Here is a 27610-nt window from a genome sequence, read left to right on the forward strand (position 1 = left end):
AACGAGGACGTTTATGTATTTGGCCTTTTTATGAATCAGCATAAGGGATGTTACCACTTATCAGGATGTCTGTAGACAATAGAAACGTAACCTTAGCAATATGACACTTACGGAGGTGCATCCTTTTTTTTCTTTTTTTCTTTGGTCCTTCTAGCAAAGTATAGTTTTCTTGGGAAGTCAAACCTATTGTCAGTTAGTACTAATTTGAAGAAACTGTCTTCTAATTTCATTATTTATTATTGAATTGCTGTATCAATAAATGAAAACCCCTAGGAGTGTTTCCCGTTATGTGGAAACAATTAGAGAAGAACTATCCAAGTTGGCTATTAAATTATGGTAAAAGTCAGTTGGACTCGACTCTAACTCAATATTGTAAGAAACTTGATTAGATTCAAGCTCAAATGGCACTAGAATAGGTTTAGTTTAACTCACCAGACTCAGTTCAGCTCACCTCGCGTCCATATTTATGGCTAGATTGAATTAGTTTGGTGAACCAACTCCTTCATTTAAGGTTAATTTGAGAGATTAAATTTTATAATAAATTATATAAGTTATTTTAGTCATATAATATTTTTATACTTAACCAAGTAAAAGTTAATACAAAATGTTAAACAAAAAAAAAAATTTATATTCGTAAACCCTTTTGTTATTGGTAATGGAGTAGACGTGAACGGACAGGCCAATAGAGCTGACAAGAGGCATGGCGGGAAAATTGATGTTTCCGAATCCGGATCCGCAAATTCTCATTAGCACAATATTTTGAAACCCAATCGAAAATTTCCCCAACTTTTTTAGCTCCAAATATACCCGCGCTTTCCAAAAGAAAATTCCCGCCATCTTTACTAGTATTCAATTCCGGATCTGACAAATATGGTCCAATTCACTCATTTGCAACACTTTTCCTTCAAAACAATTTTCTCTCTTCAACACACTGACAAAACCTACAGATCACTACCATGGCTTCCGAGAAACAAACCCTAGAAGAGAAGAAACAACAAAAAGAAACAAACGAGCAAGAAGAAAAGGTTAAACAGAACAGTGAAGAAAGAAAAACTGATGATGATATGGATGAAACAGGAGAAGACAGAGAGGGTGCAGGGGAAATGGAAGTAGACAAACAAGAGGAAGAGGAAGAATCTGAGGAGGAAGAGGAAAAGGAAAAAGTTGTGAAGAAAGGAAAAGATAGAGGTGCAGTTAAAGAGGAGGAAGGGAAGAGGGATAATATGGATTCGCCCACAACACCAGGTTCAAGGCCATCGAGGGAAAGGAAAACAGTGGAGAGGTATTCTGAGTCTTTGGGTGCTAGAGTTTCTGCAACTAAGCCCTTGTCTATTGAGAAGGTATAATTCAAAAATATTTCCTTTTAGAAATTCATTTCATTTATGCTTTTATTCAATCAATTATACTTCAATCTGAAACTACCTGTGACCTATGGTTGCCAAATCCAAGAGTCAAGCTAGCTAGAAATATGAGCATTGTTTATATTCGTGACCAGTTGAATGTCTGCCTCTGTTCTCTTTCGGGTTATGTTGATTCATTTACTTTTTCCTTGTCAAGTTTGGTTTTTGTTGATTTGTTGAGGAAGATGGAAAAGGTGGTACATTAAGTTCTAACTAGAGTTAATTTCTCAATTGGTCATTTAGCCTAAGCCAAGAACAGAGTAAAATCACTTCTTTGGTCACTGTGAATTATCCAGGTTAACCCAACCCTCTCAGAAAATCATTTCAGCCAGAAAATCAACTTTCAATACTGGAAATAAGACATGGCATGCCATGTCATTCACTAAACTTTCAAATTTCTCAAATAGTTATCTAACTTATGAAATGCCATGTCATGTGTTGGCCGGAGAGACCTCACAGATTTATTCCTTGGGCTATGTAGTCATCGAGCCCAAAAGTGTGTGTACTATGTGCACATTTTTCTTGTATAATACTTCACATTTCTCTTTTTAGTTTGGGATTTGTCTTAAGGTGTCATATGCTATGTGTACTTTGCTTTTCTCTCCCTTTTTGGTTTAAAATTTGACTAAGGTGTCATATGCACCCCCATTCATTGGAAGCTTATTAGGCTAGAAGTTTGTTAGTCTTTCTCTTTGACTTGTCCTTGTCAGCTTGCCTACGTCATGGGTGTCACATAAACCCCTATTTAGAGACTTAGCGTTCTTGTTGAAGTTTGTCCCACTATCATGTCGCAGAATCAGGCTTTGATACCACCTGTCATGGTTAAGTCCTACTGCCTAGGTATTGATTGCTTTCGCTCTACCCCATTGGCCCACTGCAAGGTTTTTTGCGCCTCATGGTTTTATATAACTTGTTACAACCCAAGCCCAATTGTTTGACTTTTTTTTTAATGTTCTCAGGCCTTTCGACCTCATAGTTTTGTCCCCGTGGGCTTTGACCTAAAAACCGCATCAACAGTTAAATCCTGAATAACCCTTATATGGTCTCGAACATTCCCTCTCATTTTGTTGTTCAATTTGCCTATGGCAAGTTCCACAACGAACTACTTTCAAGTTCAACTGCCAGCAGTCTTTGTGTTGTTGCACTCATCTCTCTTAGGGACTCAGGTCTTCATATTGGGTTTGACTCACAATCATATCAGGGATGTATCGGCTTTGATACCACCTGTCATGGTTGACGCCCAATTCCTAAGGTATTGTTTGCTTTAACCTGGCCCCTCTGAGCCACCTCAAAGGTTTTGGGTCTCACAGTTTTGCCTCTTTGGGTTTAAAGGTGCCTTCTTTGTCAAACCCCAAACTCTCCCTCATATGGTTCCTAACTTTCCCCTTCCAACGCCTAAGGCAAGTTCCACAATGAACTCCCTTTTATGCTCTAACTGCCTAGGGTCCAGAGGTTGTTACATCAATTTATCTTCCATCTTGATGTGTAAGGTAATTTGGGCATAGAAAGAGAAAAGGAAAAACTGACCAAGTTCCTCATAACATTCATTTCTGATATCATTGCCACTATCCCTATACCTTTTCAATTTGTTGAGGGTTGGTCTCCTATCCCTTCTTTGTATTGCTTCAACTAAGAAATTGGACAAATGGGACTAGAAAATTTATTTGGCACTATCAAGGGTTCAAGCTGTGTAAATAGCTGCGTACAATATACTCTTGTGTTCCGACCCTTCTCCGGACCCTGTGCATAGCGGGAGTTTAGTGCACTGGGTTGCCCTTTTTTCTTTTCCAAGTTTCTTATTTCCGAGTAGTGAATAAATGCTACTGAAATGTCTTATTTTGATTTTTACCATTAATGCCAGCTTTTGTCATTTTCTGGAATCCCTCTTATTATTTTGGTGTTAAATGCAGGGTAGAGGTACTCAACTGAAGGATATCCCAAATGGTACTTTTTTTCTTTTGCTGAATCACTTTCTCCCCTTATTGGATTCAGACTTTTCTTAGTTTGCTTTTATGTTATACAGGTGGCTAATTAGATTTTGCAGCAGTTGTCTGCTTTTTTTTTTTTTTTTTTTTTTTTTTTTTTTTTTTTTTTTTTTGTTTGTTTGTTTGTTTTTGTTTTCTAAAAACTTTGATCAGTAATGAACTCTGCTAGGTTACCGGTGCTTTGTTTTATTTATCCCTGACAAGACCATTTCTTTTAAGGAGGAAAGGAACTGATGAGCCTGTTAAGTATTTAAATGCATTTGTTGTACCTTTACTGTTTATAATCTCCCTAAGAGCAAAGGACAGTAAGCATATTTTGCAGAAAAGTTAGATTTGCTTAACAAATTCCACTTGACTCACTGGAATGATGAATAACCTAGCTCAAGTACAGCAGTTTTTTTCCCCTTTTTCAATTAACTAGGTATGATCTTGGTTATCAAAAAATAATGAGGTATGATCTTATAAAGAATTTATATTTGCGTATCTGTCACCTCATACTGCATACAGCTTGGTTATCAGCTAATGCTCAGATTGACTGACTGGTAACTGCATAATTGTCATACTTGATATCCAACATTCTTCATAATCTGTCGTCTCATACTATCATTATCTTTAGTCTTCTTTTTATGCCTTTGCCCTTTCCTGGCACTTGGTTCTAGAAAAGGATTCGTCAATATAACCTACAAATACAAAAGGATCTATTAAACCAAGTGGGAAAGGAGTGGTTAGAGCTGCTAAATGATTTAGGTTTACTCCTCCCTTGTAGTCTGCTTATCTGTATTATGTACTAGCAACTTTGAAGTATTCTGTCTTTGAGTTGTGCTCATGGAATTTATTTTGTGGTTACTTTATATACGTTTTATCTTCCTTTGCCTTTCTTTTGGTTGAGTAAATTTGTAGAACCTACATTGTGTGAAAATAATTCCATTGACAGTTATGATGTTTTGAAATATTTCAGTGGCATATAAGTTGTCCAAGAGAAAACCAGATGACAACCTGCAAATACTTCACAGTATTCTTTATGGCAAGAGAACAAAGGTAAAGTCTTCCTCACACTAAAATCTTTTAATCCCTAAACACACTTTCCGTCTCTCTTCAATTCACAATCATGTATTTTTTGGGTTATGATAATGTGCTTGGCAATTGGTTTTTGCTTCTTAACCTTGTAAGTCTTAAACAAAGTCCTTGCCTTTGCAGGCACACAATCTGAAGAAAAACATAGGGCAGTTTTCTGGATATGTTTGGGTTGAAAATGAGGTAGTTAGTCTCTCCCCTTTCTAAATCTTGTGATTGCATCATTGTTCTTCTTCATAATGTGACATATGGGCATGGGATACACACAAGTGTTAACATCATTATCCAGTGATTTCATGATCTGTGAATGACATATGCATCTTGAGTATTTTCTGCTTCTTTCTCAAGCAGGAAAAACATAGGTCAAAATTGAAAGAGAAGCTTGACAAGTGTGTCAAAGAAAAGCTACTGGTTTTTTGTGATATACTCAATATCCCTGTCAGTAGATCTGCAGCAAAGAAGGCATGTATTATCAATGGCTTCACTGTTTGCTGTGTGATTCCCTACAGCAAATATATGTTTTGCTAATCATTGTTGTTGCATGTTTCAATTTGCAGGATGAACTCTCTGTGAAGTTAGTAGACTTCCTGGAATCTCCTCATAGTACGACTGACTCGTTGCTTGCTGAGAAGGAACAGGTAATCCGATCCTGCATTTTCTGCTTCCTCTTACTCAATAGTGTTGCCTTTTGTTTTGACTTTGGTATCTTTTTGCTAATAGTTTATCTTATGTAGCTATTCTCATTATTATGTTTCATTTTGATCTCAGAAAAGTAAGAAGCTAAAAAGGAAGGGCACAACTTCCAAAAGCAAAGGTTCATTGGATAAAGCTACAGGAAAATCAGCAAAGGTTAACTTTTTTTTAATCTGTTCTTTTCTCTTCAAAGAAAATGACAGCCTGATACTGCAATAGTTATTGGTTCTGCAATATTATTACTTGAACTTCAAATAAGTAATGGGTTATATCATTCTCTTTATGTTTATACTCCTGTCTTGATGTGTTAAGGGATCTGGCTGCATTTACACAATGCCACAATTAGGGGAGTCTTTTCTCTCTGCACCAATTGGTTTCTCAATGTTGTCTGTTATCTCTATTTTATTCGCATTACTAGTGTGATTACTGAGCTTGTCCATCGGGAAATGATTTTTTTTTTCCAAAATTGCCTTTCCTCTTTATTGCAAGGCTAGGCTAGGTTAAGGCTGTTCATCATGGCATTATAGCCTCAATTGTGATCATGACATTACCTTATTCGAACTTACAAATGTTTTGTTCCCTTGGTTCTGGGGTGACTCTATGGACGGCATTACCTTATTCAAACTTACAAATGTTTCTTTTCTTGGTTCTGGGGTGACCTATGGACCCATGTTTTGCAATTGTCTCAGCTACTGCGACATAATAGAACTGCAAGATGTAAAATATGTAAAAGCAATAAGACAAGAATGTAGCTACTTGGCTTAATATTGAGATCTGCCTTATTTGCTAATACAAGCTTTATTGGTTGCTTGAATTCACACGTTCTGTAAGCAGCAATAAGTGCTTTGCGTCAATATTTGAAAAACTAAATGCATGTATGGTGGAATAATTGTTATGTGTTGATCAATTTGTCAATTCTAACTCCTGGCACTTGGAGCCTACTCAACTATAACTTGCTTAAAAAATTTGGGCTCTTACTCAATCGCATCATGTTCTTAATTATTTGCCATCATTTTTATCCCAAAAAGTAATTATTTGTGGTAGGGTTTCAGCGAGCTTACATTCATACTTCTTTATCAAATTAGTGTTGAGTCTATTGAGTTGAGGAAGCTTATTTACACATACAATGAGTGAAAGAGTGTTTTATAGCTTCCTTTTAACTATGTTAGAAACAGAAACTATGGCATTTGCCTAGTTAAATTTGTGATGGATCCAATATTTGCAAAGGGATAAACTTGGAGTTCAGTGCTGGTATCACATGACAAATTGTGCTGTAGTTTAACTTTTATGTAAATGGACTATGGCTGCTCGTGGCTAGCAAAACTTGAATGCCTCTCTATCTCTTCCTTTTCATTTAGGCGATGTTTTTCCTGCCTTATCTTGCTGAAAGTGTGATTCTTCTCTATTGTTTGCAGCAGAAGTCTGAAGTTGGGAAGAAGCGGAAGCAGTCAGCAGAAATGGAGGAAGAAGAAGAAGCTGATGAACCGTCAAATACCAGAGATGAATCGGGGGATGACAATGATGATGAAGAAGCTCATGAAGTAGGAAGTGATGAAGAAGAGAGTGGTTTAGAGAAAGGCGAAGAGGAAGAAGTGAAAGAAGGGGAAGAGGAGCCAAAGAAGTCTAATGGGAAGATTTCTTTAAAGGAGGATTCTGGAAGCAAAGCTACAGAGAAACCCAAGGCCGTGAAAAAGGATAACCCTGCTAAAGAAGTAGGAAGTGACGATGACGATGAGGAGGCTCATAAAGTAGGAAGTGATCAAGAAGAGAGTGGTTCAGAGAATGAGGAAGAGGAAGAGGAAGAGGAAGAGAAACCACAGAAAAAGAAATCTAACGGGATGATTTCCTTAAAGAAGGATTCAAGAAAAAAAGCTACAGAGAAATCCAAGGCTGAGAAAAAGGACACCCCTGCTAAATCCCCCAAAAGCTCAAAAAATTCTTCCAAAGTGTCTTCAAATAAAGCTTCCAAAAGAGGTGCTTCTGGTGCTGATTCACTAGCTGAATCTAAGAAACAAAAAGTCGAAAAGAAAAGTCAAAAAGAAGAAGATGATTTTGTGAAGGAAAATGCTTCAAACAAGAAACAATCAACCAAGTCTCTCGCTAAGGTTTCTGAAAAGGAGGGTGAGTAACTTTCTGTTTATTTGTTGGTGATATATATGTGCTTTTATAAAAAAAAATCAATATTTTTGGCCTTCATTTTTGAGATATTGGTTTGAGGAATGGCATTTCATCATACAATATGCAGTGGCCCTTCAGTATCTTCACTCAACTACCTGTGATATGCCATTCTATTGAACTTCTTTTAATATGTCGGTGATCATCCAAGATCTTATGTTCTCCTATAATGTTTAGGATTCAGGGATAAATGTACACGTAAATTATCACAGAACAATTCTGAACAGGAAAAGGAACAATTCTGAGTAGGAAAATGTACATGTTTTTGACTGTTGTTTCAAAATCTTCTGGAATAGGAAAAGGAAAAAGTGTCAAGAAGGCCAAAACAGACCCCAACAACGAAGAAATTCATGCAGCAGCAGTACATATTCTGAAAGAAGTGGACTTTAATTCTGTAAGTGATATCTTGCCATTGCATTAAATACGCATTAACTTTTCTTACTAATCAGACTTGTTGCTCTCTTCAAAATGCAGGCAACCTTATCTGATATCATCCGGAAACTAGGTATGTCTTAGGAAACACTCGTTTCTAACACTAATGGTTGTGCTCTTTTATTTGGTGATCACATAACTGGGGTTCATTTCAGGTAGCCATTTCGGTGTAGATTTGATGCATAAAAAGGCAGAGGTGAAGGCTATAATCACTGATGTAATAAATAACATGAGTGATGAGGAAGAAGGGGATGACCCTGAGGCTGGGGATGATGAAGAAAAAAATGAAGGTGATGAAGAAAAAAATGAAGGTGATGATAGTGATGCTTAATTTATGAGTCAAGTAGAAGGATATATGGTACCATACAGTTGTTTTAATTTATAATTTTAGTTGGTTATAAGATGGTGATCCCAATGGGTTGGTCTGTAAGCATTTGTTTGTTTTTGCTTATTCTTTAGAGTTAACCTTAGCATTTCTTTTAAAGCAAATCTTGCTCCTTCTGTTATTGAAATAGTTGTCAATTTATTCTATTTATATTTATTTATATCTGTCTATATCTAGACTTATATCTATCTATCTATACTATAATAATATTATCTATCTATATCTATATCTATATTATATTAAAAATGGGAACCCCTTAATTTAAAAGTTAAATTACTATATTACCCTTATTATTTACTAAATACCCTATTTTTATAAATAAAAAAAATCTACGCCTACTAACAGCCGCTATACTAAGCTTCATACTCATTCACTAACCGTCGCAACTATTCATTCACAATCCTTAACTCTTATATTACTGATGAAGCCCGAAATCAGAGCATGCTTCCACAAATTGGAATCCTTTAGCGTTGGAACTTATAAGGGATATTTTTAAAAATAGCCAGCTTTACAACTGGTCGTTCAAAATAGCCTAATTTCAAAAGTAATTGAAATTTAGCCACTTTTTATGTAAAGATAAATCTGAGCGTAGACACTGTTTAGAACCCGAAAAATACTCCAGTATATTATGTTGGAGTTTCAGCATAAGTATACTTGAACTCCAGCATATTATACTGGAGTTCCAGGATAGTATGCTGGAACTCCAGTATAATATGATGGAGTTCCAGCATAAATACACTAGAACTCCAGCATAATATATTGGAGTTCCAGCAAGTATAATGGTCCAGTATAATATACTGGAGTTTGGAGAGCACCAGTGCTCCAGTCTCCAGTATATTATACTGGAGCCAGCAAAGTATACCGGTCCAGCATAATATGCTGGAGTTCATACACAAGTGCACCGAACTCCAGTATATTATGCTGGACCGGTCTCTATTGCACCACAACTGTGGCTATTTTTCGTTGACTTGGTAACCGCTGGCTATTTTTGATTGACCAGTCCGAAAACTGGCTATATCGTGCAATTTTGGCAACTTATAAAGGTTCTGAAGCTTGAAAAGTCAATATCAATTTTACTTAGAGGGTGTTTGGATTGGCTTTTAAGCTGGTCAAATCAGCTTTTAAGCTCTTTTTAGCTTTTTTCAGTGTTTGGCAAAGTCAAAAAGTGCTTAAAATAAGTTAAAAACTGCTTAAAACAAGCCAAAAACAATAAGCTGGCAATCCCAACTTACTGCTTTTTGGCTTAAAAGCTATTTCTGTTGAAAAGCTACTTTTTTTAAGCCAATCCAAACGGGCTCTTAATTAGCCAGTGAGATGCGACGGGAAAGGAAAAACCACAACATTCAACCTCAGATGGGCAATAATCAGCAACTTTGAGAAATACGCACATTAGCAGTTTAGCATCATCGTTTTCCTTTTAACCGGAAAACACCGATCAAACCACCCAATTATTTGGGACAAGAGTAATGGTTATATGCTTCCAGAAATCATGATTTTTCTACACAACACATGAAATTGAAATTTGGTGATGATAGGAGAAATAAAATATCTCCTCATTTATCCAAAAACACCAAGAAAACTTGTATTATCGGTTCTTATGAATTTTTATATTCTCCAAAGCTTTCGAAAAATGCATTTTAGCGTCATAACATGGAGCATGATAGTTGACCCTTCTCTGGCTGTTAATATGCCAGTTGACGAAAAAAAAATATAGAAAATAAAAAGTTACTGGTGACTACTTGAAAAATACGGAGAAGGTGCCGCAAATCGCCCTCTACATCCTTTATATAAAAAAAAAAGTGGCTGCAAAGTGCAAACTTGGTTCCACTTTCTTCAACTCATTCTTAATATTCTACCTTGTATGATTTATGAAATTTAAATTTTAGAAAATATACGGGTGAATGTCCATTATCTGATGATATGAAAAATATATCACATTGTGTAACATATTATGATTATTAATAACATCTGTTTAAAGGTTTTATACTTTTATTATTCCTTTGGTAACATGCAAATTAGTTAGGCTTTTTTGATGGTTATTAGTGTTAGATAAAGCTCTCTTACCTTTCGGCAATTTCACTAACTCATATGTGCCATTCTCATGGAGTGACTTCATCTCATCTTCCATCACTTCGATCCAATGATCTTTGTGATTATCTTGCATGGCTTCATCATAATTCTCAGGTTCTCCCATGTCAGTTAAAAGTACATACTCATCAGGAGGATAGCGCATGGATTTTTGCTTCTCCTTGTAGATCTTCTAAGAGAGGTTTCAGGAGCATTCGTAGTAGTTACCTGTGCAGTTGCTGATCAACCACAATTTCATCAACTGGAGCATCCATAACATCTATACCATGATGATCATTTTGATCTTGATCACTATCTCCATCATTGTCTTGGGTTCCTTCATGTGCAATAAGTGCCTTAGCAATTGAAACTGGATTAATATCAACTAAGCTCTCATTACTCTGAGAATCTATCTTCTCAGCTTTGTCAATATCTTCAATAGTTTGGTCTTCAAAGAATATTGCATCACGATTTCTAATAAGTTTATTGTCAACTGGATCATAAAAACGATACCCAAACTCATCTTGACCATAACCGATAAAGATGCACTGCTTAGTTTTGACATCCAGTTTTGATCTCTCATCTTTAGGAATATGCACACAAGCTTTATACCCAAAACTCTCAGGTGATCATAAGAAACATCTTTGGCAAACCAAACTCCGCCTGGGACATTACCATCCAAAGCAACAGTAGGAGACAAATTAATAACATAGGCAACAGTATTAAGTGCTTCCGCCCAAAATGTATTTCGAAGTTTAGCCTCTGAAAGTAAGCATCTAACTCTCTCAACTAGAGTTCTATTCATCCTCTCTGCCAAACCGTTTAATTGAGGCGTCTTGGGCGGAGTTTTCTGATGACGAATTCCTTGTTCCTTGCAATAGTTATCAAAGGGACCACAATATTCACCACCATTGTCAGTGCGAATATATTTTAATTTCTTCCCCATCTGTCTCTCAGCTAAGGCCTGAAATTCCTTAAACACGCCAAGTGCTTGATCTTTAGATTTCAAAGAATACACCCAGAGCTTACGAGAATGATCATCAATGAAGGTCACAAAGTAAAGTGCACCACCTTTTGACTTTACTTTAAAAGGACCACACAAATCAAAGTGTACTAGCTCCAATAAATCGGGCTTTCTTGAGGGAGGATGACTATGAAAGGAAACCCTTTTCTGTTTGCCAGCTAAACAATGGATACACCTTTTCAGCTTTGCTTGTTTCAATCCAGAAAGCAAACTTTTCTTAGCCAAACACGTAATCCCCCTATCGATCATATGACTCAATCTTTTGTGCCACAATTCTGATAAAGTATCACCTTCCACCATATTTATTGAGTCATTAAGAATAGAGCCCTGTGTCACATATAAATAACCAGACTTGACTCCGCGAGCCACTACTTACGAGCCCTTAGTGAGCTTCCATTGGCCATTAAAGAGGGCATTATGGTAAGCTTCATCGTCTAATCTTCCTGCGGAGATCAAATTGAAAGGAAAGTCTGGAGCACGCTTGACATCTTGAAGAATTAACGTTGAACCATTATTAGTTTTCAAACAAACTGTGCCAACACTAAACACCTTAACTTTATTGGCATTGCCCATCTTTAACACTCCAGAATCAACAGCAGTATAAGATGAGAAAAAATCTTTTCTTGGTGTGACATGTGAGGTAGCTCCAGAACCATAATTGGTTTTCCTATTTCATGAAGGAAAGGAAAACATATTTACCATAATTGGAATTTTCCTTTTTGTAGAAGGAAATTATAATTCTCCTATATTTGGCTAGTCCTTTTTCTTGTAGGAAAAGGTTTGGACTTCTATAAATTGAGGATCCTTCCTTCTCATTCAGTAGCATCCACAATGTAGCCACATGGGGTTTGAGAGTCGTGTTTAGGGGGAGAACTTTACGGGACAAGTGTTAGTGTGCCACTTGTGTTTGCCTCTTCGTGAGGTTGTTCTCTCGATATTTTGTACTCTCTTTTTATATAGTGGATTGCTCATCTCCGCTGTGGACGTAGGTCAGTTGACCGAACCACGTTATATGTTTGTGTCTTTTTTGGTAGATTTCTCTTTTGTTGTTAGATTTATCGTCGTTCAAGGGTTGCTTGCTAGCTTTCGCATGACACCTGATTTTTTCGGTCCTAACAATTAGTTCTAGATGATGAAGCAGATAATTTGCGTGGACAAGAAATATGAAACTATACAAGCACAAATGGATTGATAAGTGTCTATTTTCATTGTCTTGTGATTTATTCTTGAGAAACTAGATAGAGGATAACGTTTTTCTTATAGAATGAAATATGCCTAATTAAAAATGTTGAAAGTGAGGCAGCTTTTGGGAACAAAGAAAGCTGATATAGAATCCTATTTCTTTTGGCTTTCTTGTGAGTTATACCATGGCTTTGGATGGAACATCAGTCACTTGTTTTTTTGTACAATACCAAGCTAGAGAATGACTCAGTTGTGTGGCCCAAATATAACCAAAATAACCTATGATTAGTGGAGTTCAAAGTGAGGGCTCGAAAAGAAATTAAAATCACAAAATTCAGGTTATATTTTATTAATCCAACTTATTTATTACTTATGTATATTTACTCTATGTATTTGTGAAACTTATATTTATAATTGTAAGGATAAATATTTATTACTGTAATAAGTTAATATCTATTATGCATACATTTGGAAATTACGTTTCAGTTACCATTAGTTATTCTCATGCCAAATTAATTTTAATATAATAGTTGACATATATATGTTACATGCATGAAATTATGAGAAAATTAATTCATTCTTCTAGAGTGATACCATTAAAAAACGCCACTAACACAAGGAGAATGTATCTCCTTGTGTAGTCATGAAAATCACTATGTCAATGACTATAAATGGAGAATGGCAACAAAGCAAGCCAATGTGGAGCATTTTTCCATATCCCAAGAGGTTGAGAAGACTAGAGAAGTAACTATAAAAAGTTGATTGCAATAAATAAAAAAAATTCATTTAGCCTTAAACATTTCGGAAATGAGATACAATCTTGTGGGGGGAGTCTTCTGAAGGAAATGTATAGTTTCTTTGAGCATCTCCCTACTCATTAAATGTTGTTAGATATTCTATTGAATATTTATCATGTGAAAGATTATGAAAGTAATGGGAAGCAAGGACTTATCATCATTTTAGAAGAAATAATCTTGAATGGAATCTGCTCTTTTATGTGAATGTTGAAAGATGATTACTTGGGTACTCCAAACGTTTTAGTAAGTTAAATTTTTTGGTGCGTGCGATACTGCCTACTTCTGACTTTTTAGATATTTGTTAGGTAGTACTCTTTCCGTTCACTTTTAGTTGTCCACTTTTGACTTTACATTCTCTTTAACAAAAAATAAATGAAGTATGTATCTTATAATCTTACCCATAATAATGATAGCATTTTCAAAAGTCTTGGAAAGTAATTGGGGAATGAGTAGTTAATGATAAGGGTAAAACATGAACAAAAAGATTGTCTTTCTCTTGATTTAGTATGGTGGACAAATAAAAGTGGAGATATATTTTTAGTATAGTGGACAAGTAAAAGTGAACGAACGGAGTATATTCTCAACTTTGAAGTGTTTAATCTTCCAATATTGGATAGTTTCATACGGAGAAAAATACTTTGATGAGTAGTTTGAGAAATATTTACCTTAATTAACAATCAAGTTAATAGTATAAACTGCTCACAAATAATATATAATTTTCAAATACTCACGTACAACGCACGTGCCGAGTAACTAGTTAATCAATAAAAATGAGAACCCCAAAAGTTCAAAGTTATATTACCTAAATGTCCCTCCTATTAATCCAAGTATTTTATTTAATAACCCATAGGAAAAGAAGGCAACACTTCTTGCTTCTGGCATTGAAAAAAGGCAACAATTCATATATATGCCTATCCTGTTTAATTGAAAAAAAGACTTAACGCCTAGGAAAAGAAGGTAACGCTTCATATATATATGCCTTAAAAAACAAAAACCTAACGCCTGGCAAAAGAAGCCAATGCTTCATAAGTCTGTTTTGCAAAAAACACTTGTTTCTAACATGGATGATCTGTGAAGGAGAACAAGAAAGAACATTAAGTTTCTTCTCAAGGCAACTGATGTTTGCAACTGTGGCGGATTTTACCGATTAAATAAGCAAAAATCTACGGCCATCCTCTCTCTCAATCTAACTTCTGCGAATGTAGTAACTCCAACAAGCTTTGTGGGAATAATTCTGAGCCGAAGGTATTGATTCATTCTTACATTGGTTTGCTTTTCCAAAATGTTCTCGAACAATCTCTCCAAAATTTATTTTTGAATATTTGGTAATGAACAGGGAATGGAGATTATAGCAAGACTTCCACAACCACAACCAACAATAAGTTTTCTGTCTAAGATGTACTTCTTTATATCTTGGCATATTTTTGTCTGTTTTTTGAACACTCTGTAATGAAGTGCAATGCCGCTTCTCTGATATCGGTGTGCCTAAATAAATTTTCTTCTAATCAGAATTCTTGTACTGCTAGTTAATGCTAACGTCTATTTTTTTTAGTATTTTTTGTTGTTGATAACTGTGTTCTTTTTTGTAATTTTTGGTTGAGTGAATAGTTGGCTTCTAAATTCTTAACTGCATGTTTGTTGAATGGTGAGATAGGGTTTACTATGCATTTTTTTTATATCAATCTCCAAACATGTAAAACTTCCCTCTTATGACTAGGATAGTGATTAAGAGAAGGAAGTGATAGATTTTATATTAAATTACGAAATAAGTGGTTAAATAATGGTCTAAAATCTCAATAAGGAGAGTGGTTAGATTAAAAAAAAACTAACAACTGAATGAATATAATGTAAGCTTAATGTATATCAGTTTGAGTCCTTAGAGAAGAAAAATGTGAACAGTAGAGTTGTTAGATAGGCTCTGTGCACTAAGCTCCCGCTATAGAGTATTTTTTATTCGTTTAAAATTTAGAGAAGGATTTTTTTAATGAAGGCATGAAGGTAAACCTTCTAAAGAGTTGGGAGTATTATGTTGAGGTATTTTAGGTAATGTAGCAAATTGAGTTTTTCTATCAAGAATGTAGAACAAAGCTTTAGATTACTAATTGATCCAATGATAAATACAATTGATAGATTGAACTGAAGTGATAAGGATTCTGATTTCTGCAGATTCCAATCATTTAAGTGTGACTTGTGTAGAGCAAAAACAAAGGGTAAATAATGGTCTAATATTTTGGAATTTCATGAATCACAAGTACAAATAAATGTGCATATATATTGTGTTTTCCTGTTTATACACAATGTTGCTTGTTATGATTACCAAACCAATCATGGACTTTTTTATTTAATTTATCTCGATCTCTTCCTTGGTGCATGCTGCTATTTTCCTGCCTCTTATAAGTTGTGACGTTGCTGATGTTTTATACTTCAATACCACACAAGAGGGGGAAGGGGGGGGGGGGTGATTTGTGTGGTATCCAATTTTCGCTTAACTTGATTATAGAAGGACCTGGTTCTTCTATGTGTTCCAACTACTACTGTTGCGGAATAATAAGTACAGAAAATCAAGAACACAGAGATTTTACGTGGAAAACACCTGGCTCAAAAGGTGAAAAAACCACGACCTACCTTCCAGTAGGATTTTCCCAAACTCTCCACTAAAATCACTGAGCCAAAAACTGCATTTACAAAAACTCTTTTGTAAACCTAGGATTAACTCTAATCCCATTGTAGCACACAACCTCAACTGTTGCGACAACTTCAAGTTAACTCTAACTTGAAAACTCTAAGTACCTAATACAATTGCTTCTAGATAAGCTGAAAGATACAATATAAAATTACCTACTACAATTAAACTAGAATAAAAGACAGACACTTGGAACTGGTTCTTCTATCTGGTTCAAGTAGGTTCAGGTTTGCACGTTTGAATCACACACAAACTGCTTGCAAAATTGCCTCGCTATTTTGCTCTCAATTCACGTTTAACTTCTACTTGTGTGCGTTACCTGTAAAAGAGAACAACACTTATATTTAAGGAGTTAGTAATTAGAGATTGACTAGAATTCTGATGCTACTCTTCCATGGTGGAAGAGTTCTAGTTGATCTCATAATCTAACTCTATCCTTTTCTTAAGCCGTGTTCTCTTTGTGTAAGAAGTCTTTCTTCTTATCCAATATGCAACCTTTTCGATCATGATCAGGAGATATCACTTCTGATAAGTTAGGTTTATCTCATTCACGTGCATCTCACATGTTTGAGTTGATCATAACTGTGCTTCACAAGGATGGACCTGGTCCATGTCTGAGTTCCTTTGTCAATCTTTAAAACTTCATCTTTACTTGGCCAATAAATTCCCCCTTTTTGATGATGACAAACTCTGCGCTTTTCACTCACTTAGGCCCTGTCAGAACTCAGCTTATTCATCAATACAAAGTTAGAAAAATTTACTTATCATCAAGGACCAGGTTCATTAGGTTATAAAAATCACTTATTCAGAATATATAAAGCACAATATCTCTTCCCCCTTTTGGCATCATCGAAAAGTTGCATAAACACTGTGTAATTCCCAGAATTTTAACAATTACTCATGGTCACTGGGGCAACTGCAAGTGCAATCATGGATTAATCATCAGTAATCAAGCAAACATATTCAAACTATCAAGGAAATATTAACAATCAACAAGAGCAAGAACAGTAAATTTCATTGATAGGAGATATGCTGCTATCACAATCCACAAAAAAGAAATAAACATAGTCAAAACATGAGCAAAAGAAGGAAAAAATCCCTAATCTGGGTCACTGATGGTACTAGACAGGTTCAGGAATGAAGGCTAGAAGTCCTAAGGCTTGGGAGAGCTGGAGGGTTGGGTTTGGGCTTGGAGAAGGTTCAACATATTTTGAAAAATGCCATCATTCTTCTCCTTTTCCTTGGTGAGCTCAATTCTGAGAGCATCCCTCTCAGATTCAACCTCTGCTAAGCGGCCTTCAACCTAGCTATCTCAGCATCCTTGGCCCCACTCTCCTGCACTAGAACCCTGACTTTACTATTGATAGGTGTCTTCTTGGATGAACCAGGTTCATTGGGAATGACATTGACTGCATAGTCACAAGCAATCAAAGTATTTATGCCAAAATGGTCTTTTCTTGTAGCCATCTCCCACTTCTTCAGAGGCACCTTGCAACGATCCAGAACAGTAGTCAGAATAAATCCATATGGGGTGGCATGGGCCTTGGAGCCATTGATAACCCTGTCCAGTAGCTTGATGATGAATGCACGCCAGTTGATTTGCCTTCCACTTTCGAGACACTCCATCAAAACCAAGTCCATATAGTTATCAATGTGCCTTCTTTCCTGCCTGGGTAGTAGGCACTTGTTGACAAATTCAAACAAGACTTTGTGGCAAGGCTTCATCTCACTCTTATGCACAACCTTGGCCTCATTCACTTCTTCAACATCACATTATCTCCTAGTGATTTCAAGGGCAGAAGGAAGGGAATCCAGACTTGGCTATCTTTGCCTTGTGTAGTCATCATATCCTTCAGCAGGGATGTCAAGAATCTCACCCAACTTCTTTGCATCGAAGGTCACTTGAACCCCTTTCACTTGGCTGGTAACTTTGCCATCCTTGACCTCTGCATTTGCCATGAATTCAATGATTTCATTCCTTGCTAGCCTTCCATCCATCTGAAGGACCATGTCCTTCCAGCCCTGAGCAGCTAGTGCATCAACCAATCGAACCATCCCTGGTTCCACCAAATCTTTCGGCAGTCTACCCTTCAAGATTTTCCTTTTGCCAAACTTGGCCAGCTTGTCTTGTTCACCATCAGACTCACTTTCTTCTTCACCACTCCATTTTTCCTCCTCAGCAATTCTAACTTGTTGACCTTGTCCTCTTGGCCTATGAAGGTTCAACAGCCTTAGACACTGATGAAGACTTCTTGGAAGAAGTCTTGATCTTTTTAGGCTTGGGGGTATGAACCTCCACAGTTGTGTGTTCCTCTTGATGGACCTGTTCCATCTCCTCCACATCAACAGCCTTAGAAGACTCTGCAACCTTAGCTTTTCCTTTATCCATCCTCTTCTTCTTACTTTCAGCCATAGCCTTTTGTAATTCACTCTCACTCTGTTTTACCATACTTCTTGTGGCTCTTCCCTTTGGCAGGGGAATCTCTGCAGTAATTGGAGAATTATCCTTTCTTTTCTTGGTATTCTTTGTAGTGTTGGGAACCTTAGGTGTTAGGATTCTCCTTTTCTTAGGGTTGTAACTAGCACCTACTTTCTTTAGAAGGTCTGTTAGGGTTTCTTCAATAGATGAACCGGGTTCATCCACATGGGAACTTAAATTGACCAAACCCTCAGAAGCCTCCCCTGATCTACTTCCCCCTGTTTTCTTGCCACTTTCTCCTACAACTTCAACCTCAGCCACAAATTGCTGGTCTAACCATCTCAGAGGTGGGTGACGAATCAACCACTTCTATCCCTCTTCCCCTCACATCACTGCTTGCACCCTCACTCTCTTTTTCTTTTTCACTATTATTTTTACCTCCTCTCCTTCTTGACTCAGGTATTTCCACAGTCCTAACAGACCCAACTAGAGCAAACCTATTCTCTAGACTTTCAACCAAAACAGAACGTACCTCAGAAGGGGAATTTTGAATCTTCTCAAAATCAGAAGACCCAGTTCCTTCCCCCTCACTTGTAGATTTGAAGGAATCATCGAGAGTTCAGATTCTTGGGCTTGGCTAGCCTTCAATTGTGCGTTCAATCTTTTTGACAGTGCACCTCCACAGTTTTACGAGCGAGAATTTTAACACGTCTCCTCCTAGGTTGGGGGGTTGTACTGAGTTGAGGAGGTGTGGAAGAATCAGAAGGGGTAGGTTGTGGAGGAGTGCCTGGGTTATCATGAGGATTCGACATTGTGGCTAATTTCATAAGAGAATTTGTGAGTTTGGCTTTTGGAAGAGAGAACAATTGAGAGAAGAAAAAGTATTGACGGTTTTGGAATAATGAAGGTGGCAGATGGTGATGATGGTTTTTAAAGAGAAAGGCTTAATTAATGACTAATGGTAGCTTTTTGCAGTCAATTAGAACTCCAATCAACCTGAAATTTCAGAATAAGCGGTTAAGGTTCCCTAGATTTTATGCAATTTATGTGGTGCGAATTCTAATAGAGACGGAACTGGTTCAAAAATTAAACGGATAGGACTTTCTGATGTTTTTGATCATAGGTAGGACTCTGCTCATGATTTAAATATTAATATTTCTAATTGTGCAGAGTATAGAAAACATACCTCGTTATTCAGATGAACCAATACTGATGAACCAGGTTCTTCACTTAGAATTCTCTTGATCATGCCTCTATTTTCCAAAGTAGAGAAATTTGTTAGAGATCAGTGAGTTATATCAACACATGTCACAGGAGTATACTATTTACAGCATAAAATTGAGTAAAAATTAATCTAGATATTTACACAAGTTCCAGATTTTATAGCCAATTTTGTTTTTCAATTTTCTCATTTTTTTTTCATTGTGCATTCTGAACTTGTCCCATTAGGTGATCTTAATCATCCCTAACTCTAACCTGTTCCTTTCAAAGCTTTCTCTACTCAGTGCTTTAGTAAAGATGTCAGCAATCTGCTTATCAGTAACACAAAATTCTATTGTGATCAATCCTTTCTCATAGTTGTCCTTAAGAAATGATGTCTAACATCTATGTGCTTAGTTCTCTTATGATGGACTGGGTTCGTAGTCATACTAATAGCACTAATGTTATCACAACAAATAGGGATGCAACCAACTTCAATACCAAAATCCATCATCTGCTGTTTGATCCACAACAGTTGGGCACAACAAGAAGCAACATCAATATACTCAGCCTCAGCAGTGGATAAGGCCACTGAATTCTGCTTTTTAGTAGCCCATGATACCAGACATGAACCAAGAAAATGAGCCATACCTGAGGTGCTCTTCCTATCCACAAGGAAACCTGCATAGTCAGCATCAACATATCCTACTAGATTAAAGTTACTACCTTTAGGATACCAAAGGCAAAGGTCAGTAGTGCCTTTCAAATATCTCAATATCCTCTTGACAGCAGTCAAGTGGGATTCCTTAGGATTTGCTCGAAATCGAGCACAAAGCCCTACACTAAAGACAATGTCAGGTCTGCTAGCAGTAAGATACAAAAGTGAACCAATCGTACCCCTATACAATTTTTGATCAACAGATGAACCAGGTTCATCTATGTCTAATTTAGTAGCTGTTGCAATAGGAGTGTCTATTTCCTTTGATTCATCCATTTTAAACTTCTTAATCAACTCTTTTGCATATTTCTGCTGATGGATCATGGTTCCATTTGGGTTTTGTTTGATCTGTAAGCCTAAGAAGAAGTTAAGCTCACCCATCATTCTCATTTCAAATTCACTCCCCATTAATTTAGCAAATTCCTTACTAAGTTTTTCAGTGGTTGCCCCAAAAATGATGTCATCAACATATATTTGTACTACTAGTAGATCCTTACCTTTTTCCACAAGAATAGAGTACTGTCAATCTTACCTCTTTTGTATCCATGTTCAAGCAGGAATTTGGATAGGCGTTCATACCATGCTCTAGGACCCTGCTTGAGTCCATATAGTGCCTTGTCCAGTTTGTATACATGATCTGGACACTCCTTGCTTTCAAACCCTGGAGGTTGTTTGACAAATACTTCTTCCTTTAAGTAGCCATTTAGGAAGGCACTCTTCACATCCATATGGTGAAGGATAAACTCCATGTGTGTTGCAAAGGCTATGAGGAGTCTTATTGCCTCCAGTCTTGCAACTGGAGCAAATGTCTCATCATAGTCTATGACCTCCTCTTGGCTATAACCTTGGACCACCAACCTTGCCTTGTTCCTTGTAACAATCCATCTTCATCAAGTTTGTTTCTGAAGACCCATTTAGTGCCAATTACTGATCTATCCTTGGGTCTTGTAACCAGATGCCACACTTGACTCCTTTCAAATTGATTGAGTTCATCTTGCATTGCATTTACCCAGTCTGCATCCTGCAAAGCCTCAGCAACATTTTTAGGTTCAATAAGAGATAAGAATGCATCAAAAGCACACAGATTCTTTAATTGAGATCTAGTTTTAACTCCAGAAGTTGGATCAATAATGATGTTCTCAATGGGATGAGAACTTTGATACTTGTAAGGTTTCACAACCAACTGATTTCTGTTTGAAGTTTCTCCCATGTTCTGTTGCTGAGGAACAGGCTCATGGACAGGTTCCATTTGGGAATTAGATTTATTTCTTCTTTGTTCAGTTCCTCCTGTCAAGTTGCCATGGATGGAAGAACCTGTTCCATCACCTGTTCCTTCTTTTGGTGCAACATTAGCTTGAGCTGTGACTTCACTCAATTCTTTTACCAGCCCAACAACTTCATCTTCATGTTCCTGTCTCTCAGAAAGAATGTTAGTTTCATCAAAAACTACATGTACACTTTCTTCTACACACATAGTTCTTTTGTTGTACACTTTATAAGCTTTGCTATGTGAAGAATATCCCAAGAATACTCCCTCATCACTTCCGGGATCAAACTTACCTAGGGAGTCCTTTCCATTATTGTGCACAAAGCACTTGCATCCAAATGCCCTAAGATGGGATATATTTGACTTTCTCCCTTTAAGTAACTCATAGGGAGTCTTCTCTACAAGAGGTCTAGTCATGCATCTATTAATGATGTAGCATGCAGTGTTTACAGCTTCTGCCTAGAAGCTATGAGGCATTTTACTAGAAAGAAGCATAGTCCTAGCCATATCTTCAAGTGTCATATTCTTCCTTTCAACTACTCCATTTTGTTGTGGAGTCCTAGGGGAAGAAAAATTATGATCTATGCCATGCTCATCACAAAATTCAGCAAACTTAGCATTTTCAAATTCAGTTCCATGATCAGACCTAATTGATGCAAGTTGATTACCTAGCTGTTTTTGAGTTTTTCTAACAAAGGTAGTAAACATGTCAAATGCTTCATCCTTAGATGTTAAAAACAATGTCCAGGTAAATCTAGAGTAGTCATTGTTGATACCCGATTTTTCCCTATAATATTTTAAAGTACATATATACTTTCAAAACTATGCATTAGCATCAATTGGTACTTTTCCATAATTTCTATATTTTTAAATTAATTTTATCCTAGTATTTTATTTACATAAATAATTACAAATTGCATCACAAATGGCTTTATAGTATTTCATGACTTAATATTGCTATTCATGGTTATATTAAGTTCAATTTATTTCACAAATGGCCAGATTTACACCTTTTGGTTACAATTGCACTAATTTTGCAATTATAGCCCACGTATACATCATTGCATTATTTTACCAGAAATTGGTCCATTATATTTTTTAAAATATTGAATAATTATTTTAAAGCACTTCTATGCATGAAAATTATTTTTTCTTATTGTTAATTATTTTATAAAATAATTTTTATTCAATTACTTGGGTATTTAACAAATAGCCTTTTAATTTCTGTAATTTTTCGGACCTAACCCTTTTAATACCAGCCCAGACTCCTTAATAATACCAACCTAATTCACCCCAGGCCCAAATCAAATTAAACCCGGCCCCAAATTCTCTAAATTCTGGCCGTTGATCACAGAGATCAACGACTATTATCACTTCTTACCTTTTTAATTCCAAACGACCCCCCTCTAACCTAGCTCATTCTCACCACACTCCGCCGCCCTCGTTCCCTCTTCTCTTCAATTCTCTCTCTAAGACCTAAACTTAACCCTAGCCGCCGCCACCCAAAACCAGCCCTAATCCCTCCGATTCCCACTCAATCCGTGGATCATGGCTGTTTGAGACTTATACTTATCTCCTACGTCTCCTGGTTGTTCGTTTTTGTGATTTCATGGAAAGATCTCGAAGAGATATAGTCCAGATGTTGTGCAAGACCCTCTGAGAGTCCGTCGATGGTCTGTGAGTGCTTTTTTATCGATGTTTTACGGTTCAAATCTCTGGTTCAAGACCAAATTTACCTTTATCCTTTCTTTTTCTTCAAAACCTAATGTTTGGACTTGAATCGGTTCAGATCTTTGAAGATCTGGAGCGACTCTGAGTTCATCACTAATTTTTTTTAAGGTTCTCTTATTTTTAATCGATTTTCAGCACTATAGCATAGTTTCATTTACTTATGTAATTCATTTGATCCTGGTCTGTAATAATATTATTTGTAAACAGATATTGGGGCAATTAGNCTCATTTGCGGTGTGTCAGAGTTCCCTAAGAGTCTCATATGAACTCCGGGCAGTGCTTACACCCAAACGTATCACCAGATTAAGACATAGTACAGTGTGGAAAGGCCAGCCCTCAGGTGTCCAAGTTCAGAGGGAACTCAAGGTCCCAAGGCAAGGCTCACAAGAGGGGGCCAGAACTTAAGGACTAAGAGAGAGTGCAAGTGCAGAAGCAGAATTCTGAGCTATCTTATTTAAGGGTCTTTTGATTTCTATATTGTCAATCAACCTCAAGTGTTTTAAAATTAGGGTTTTTCTACTTCTTCTGTTTTTTGCAAAAGGTTTTCTGAGATCTTTATGTGTTGTTTAATCTTTCTCGCATGATTATGTTTCTGGTTCAATTGACTAACTATTCATTGTTTGATTTCAACCTCTTGTCCGTATTGTTGGAATAATTAAACTAATTAGCCTAATTATCTTGATTTTCATTTGTTTACTGAGTAGCTTACTGATTTCTGTTTGTCTCCCTTAATCCTGAGGCTCTTAATTTACATCTCTTGTTTATTTATGGTTTAACTGACCTTTGATTGGTCTTTAATTATCTATGATTGCCTTATTTGTGTGATTGATTGCTTGATTTATGGGCTCTAACCCTAACTGACTGTTAAACCTACTTCTTGGCTTATTTGATGATTCAATTAGAGTTATTTATGGTATAATTCCCTAATTTCCTATCCCCAATCAAGCATTGATTGATTATTTGGTTACTTCCTTTACCTTATTCACAATAGTAGCCTGCCTTGCCTTAGTAAACTATCTGAATGGTTCAGGGATTCTTACAGATTCCTTTATATGGTATGATTGGGATTCTTTCCTTAATTAGACCCCTATTATTACCGTTTGATCAATTACCCCTAATTAAGGAGTCTAATCTGAACTCCTTTATGTGATTGGATTTTGTGATCCTATGATTTCCTTAATTGGCTAAATGTTGATTCCTTTACCTTATTTTTGCTCTACTATGAACTGCTATATAAGCACTATCATTCTGCTCCATTCAACACACGAACACACTGTTCAGAATACACACACATACATTCAAACTCTCTCTTCTTTCTTTGGTACTTGTGCTAANCCTGTATGGTATTCAACTGTGAAGCCCAATTCGCTGGGTTGACCTCAGGCGCAGTTTGTTCCTCGTGATTGGATTGCTAGGCTGGGCTTCACTTGGAGCCCAGTCATTACCCGTTGAGCCAATTATAATGGGCAACTCGAAGGTAGTCTCGCCTTATTTCCTAGCGTAGGTGCAACAAACATAATATTCGTAGAGTAAGCCTTTAGGGCCGATTAAAGCACGATTGTGATTGCGTATACGTTCGCGTAACATGATCACAATTCTAAAACCAATTTGGAGTATGCGTTCGCGCAACTTCGATCAAACTTTTCTTAATAATAAAAATAGGTTTTCATGGGCTATTAATTAGTTTTTACAGCCCTCGTATTAATTTCGTAACCTAGATGTAAAAATGACTAAATATTTCGTAGAATATCCTTTAGGGCCATTTTAAAATACTAGTGTGATTGTGTATACGTCCGCGTAACACAATTACGCTTCTAAAAACAAAATCGGAGTATGCGTTCGCGCAACTTTGGCCCAAATTTTCTTAATAATAATAAAGCGTTATTAATTGTGGACACGTTCGTGTGACATGATTTTTGACGCGCCAAACAAGCGGGTATACGTACGCGTAACCCGTTTTAAGATAATTTTCTTAATTAAAAGCGATAAAAGAGGCAAAAGCACATAGGTTCTAAAATGAGTAATTAAACAATTTAATAAGCCAAGTATGATCAAAGCGACCATGCTAGAACCGCGGAACTCGGGAGTGCCTAACACCTTCTCCCGGGTTAACAGAATTCCTTACCCGGATTTCTGATTCGCAGACTGTAATAACAGAGTCATTCTTTTCCTCGATTCGGGATTTAAACCGGTGACTTGGGACACCATAAATCTCCCAAGTGGCGACTCTGATTTTTAATTAAATAATCTCGTTTCGATTGTCACTTCAAGTTGGAAATAACTCCCTTTATTATACCCTTTCCGGGGGTGTAGTGAAAAAGGAGGTGTGACAGTCTGACCCTAACCAAATCAACCCAATACCCGGCTAAATCTTGGCCGTTGATCATTTTGATCAACGGTCCAGGTTCCCCCTTCCTAAAATAAACTAACCTATACCCCCCAAACCCTAACCATTTCCCACCTTACACCGTCGCCCTAAGATCCTCTTTGCTCTCAAACGCTCTCACTCTGAATCTAAGAGGTTTTAGAAAGAAAATTAGGGTGTCGAAGAGAACCATACAGAGATGAAGAAACCTGTTTAGAAAACCATAGATCATAGCTAATATAGGACGATCTCACTCAAAATCACACCGGAATGGCCTGGAACAGGCGAGAGATGAACCCTAGATGCAAGTCGACATAGCCTTGGCCCCTTGAGGGCCTTAGAGATGGCAAGAATGACATGAGAGAGACCATTGGAGGCCTGAGAGGTGGCGAGAGGTCGTCGGATATAGCCATAGATGGGGGTCAGTGAGATTGGGGATTAAGGTGATTTGAGTTTGTTTCCTGTGAGTTTTACAACATCCTTGAGTTTCTTTATAATAATCGTGTGATTTCAAGTGATTTTCATCTTTTTCTAAAATTAGGGTTTTCGGAATTTCTTTTTAAAATGTGTTTGATGATTCCTTGTGTTTAAACTTCTGACTCTAATACATTTTTGATTAATTTTACGAACCTATTACAACCCTAGCCCATTTGTACTGAAAACCCTAATTTTTGGGGTTCTTCGTTTGATTTCTGGATATTGGTACATCTAATTGTGTTCTTGTCTTGGGTTTTTGTGACTTCTCGTGATTTTCTTGTCCTAATACGCTTCTACTGAATTTTCCTAGTTCGAGCTTTCACTGATATTATGTACTTGTGTTCATAATGACCATTCATGCAAGACTTATATACTTCTCCTTGAATAAGTGTTGTTTAACTTTTGTTTTGTTAAAATTATATGTCGATTCCTGACTACTCATGATCTACCCCATTTTTATATGCTAAGCATGCTGCCTCTTTCATGACTTTCTGAAACCTTGATTACTCTGAATCCCTTATTTTCTGGTTTAATTTGAACCCTTTCCATTTAGCTTTTGATTCTTACCCCTTACTCGATTTGATTGAATTTTCATGCCTTAATTGTTTTTCCTTGCCTTGTTTGTATTCCGCTGATTATTATTGATTCCTTTCCTTAATTAAACTGACGTGCATTTACCCCTAATTACCTATTCTATACCTAAACTTTACTTTACTCCTTTACTTAAATACTTATTATGTTTTACCGTTAATTGAACTGTCCCTTGATTAAGGGAAGATCTTGCTGATTTACATGTGATTGATCTCTTACCTTATGTGTCAGGCTTTTGATTACTATATAAACCTCCTCTTCTTTTAAGTTCAAAGACACAACGAACACTAGTTAAAAAACTCTCTCTTATACTTAAAGCTTCCTGCTCCTTTCTGTTACTTGCTACTTCCATTGAACTAGCCGGCTGTAAGCCAAGGCTAGTTATTGCACTACACTGTTCTATACTCTGTGTCTGCTCTCCTTAACTGGTATGTCCTGGTTTAATTACAAGTTCAAAACTCTATGTGTTCTCTTGTTGCATTAGTTTACTGATTTCCAGTCTTATTCTTGTCTATCACTTGGCTTTTCGATATGTAACTAGCATGCTTAAATCCTGGTTTCACTTAGCATATGTGAATTCTACCCATTCAACTTATGATTAGCATGTCTGATGACTTGTCTGTTGCTTTCTCTAGCATGTCTCAATCTGAACTTTGCTCCATATATGTATGTTTGATTGTCTGTCTGTTTGCTTACCCTGTTTCTAGTAATAATTTACTCTGCTAGGTTATTTATTACCCCCTAAGTATTTCTGACTCTATGTTCAACTCTGCCTAGTATAACTACGTTCTCAACTGTTTGTTCTATATCTGTACTATAACTGTGTGAACTTCTGTGCTCTTGTTGTTACATTAATACGTTCTAGGTGTTCTCCCTACCCTTTCCCTTGGATGAAGTCTATGTGTTCTATGACTTGCTCTCTGATTTTTTAAAAGATGTTCTTCA

General features: G+C 36.6%; 1 protein-coding gene across 4 annotated transcripts; it reads left to right on the top strand.

Moving 5' to 3' along the window:
- Nucleotides 1-860: 860 nt before the first annotated feature.
- Nucleotides 861-8304, top strand: LOC109207466 (ABC transporter F family member 4-like). Of its 4 annotated transcripts, none has more exons than XM_019370393.1 (11): nt 861-1340; nt 3311-3344; nt 4344-4423; nt 4583-4642; nt 4808-4921; nt 5017-5097; nt 5228-5308; nt 6568-7273; nt 7624-7721; nt 7802-7832; nt 7915-8304. In XM_019370393.1, the coding sequence occupies exons 1-11, from the start codon at nt 957-959 to the stop codon at nt 8088-8090; spliced, it is 1845 nt and encodes a 614-aa protein (XP_019225938.1). In that variant the 5' UTR covers nt 861-956; the 3' UTR covers nt 8091-8304. The 4 variants fall into 4 exon arrangements, with proteins under 4 accessions (XP_019225938.1, XP_019225940.1, XP_019225939.1 ...); XM_019370395.1 differs by having other exon boundaries at nt 6571-7273; XM_019370394.1 differs by having other exon boundaries at nt 4811-4921.
- Nucleotides 8305-27610: the final 19306 nt, after the last annotated feature.

The sequence above is a fragment of the Nicotiana attenuata genome, unplaced genomic scaffold (assembly GCF_001879085.1).
Source record: "Nicotiana attenuata strain UT unplaced genomic scaffold, NIATTr2, whole genome shotgun sequence".
In the NCBI taxonomy this organism is placed as follows: domain Eukaryota; kingdom Viridiplantae; phylum Streptophyta; class Magnoliopsida; order Solanales; family Solanaceae; genus Nicotiana; species Nicotiana attenuata.

Excerpts from the sequence above, each read along its gene's own strand:
- LOC109207466 (XM_019370393.1), top strand. The coding sequence starts at position 957 with ATGGCTTCCGAGAAACAAACCCTAGAAGAGAAGAAACAACAAAAAGAA. Across the intron at positions 1,341-3,310 it reads AGCCCTTGTCTATTGAGAAG|GGTAGAGGTACTCAACTGAA; the intron begins GTATAATTCAAA and ends TGTTAAATGCAG. Across the intron at positions 7,722-7,801 it reads AAGAAGTGGACTTTAATTCT|GCAACCTTATCTGATATCAT; the intron begins GTAAGTGATATC and ends TTCAAAATGCAG.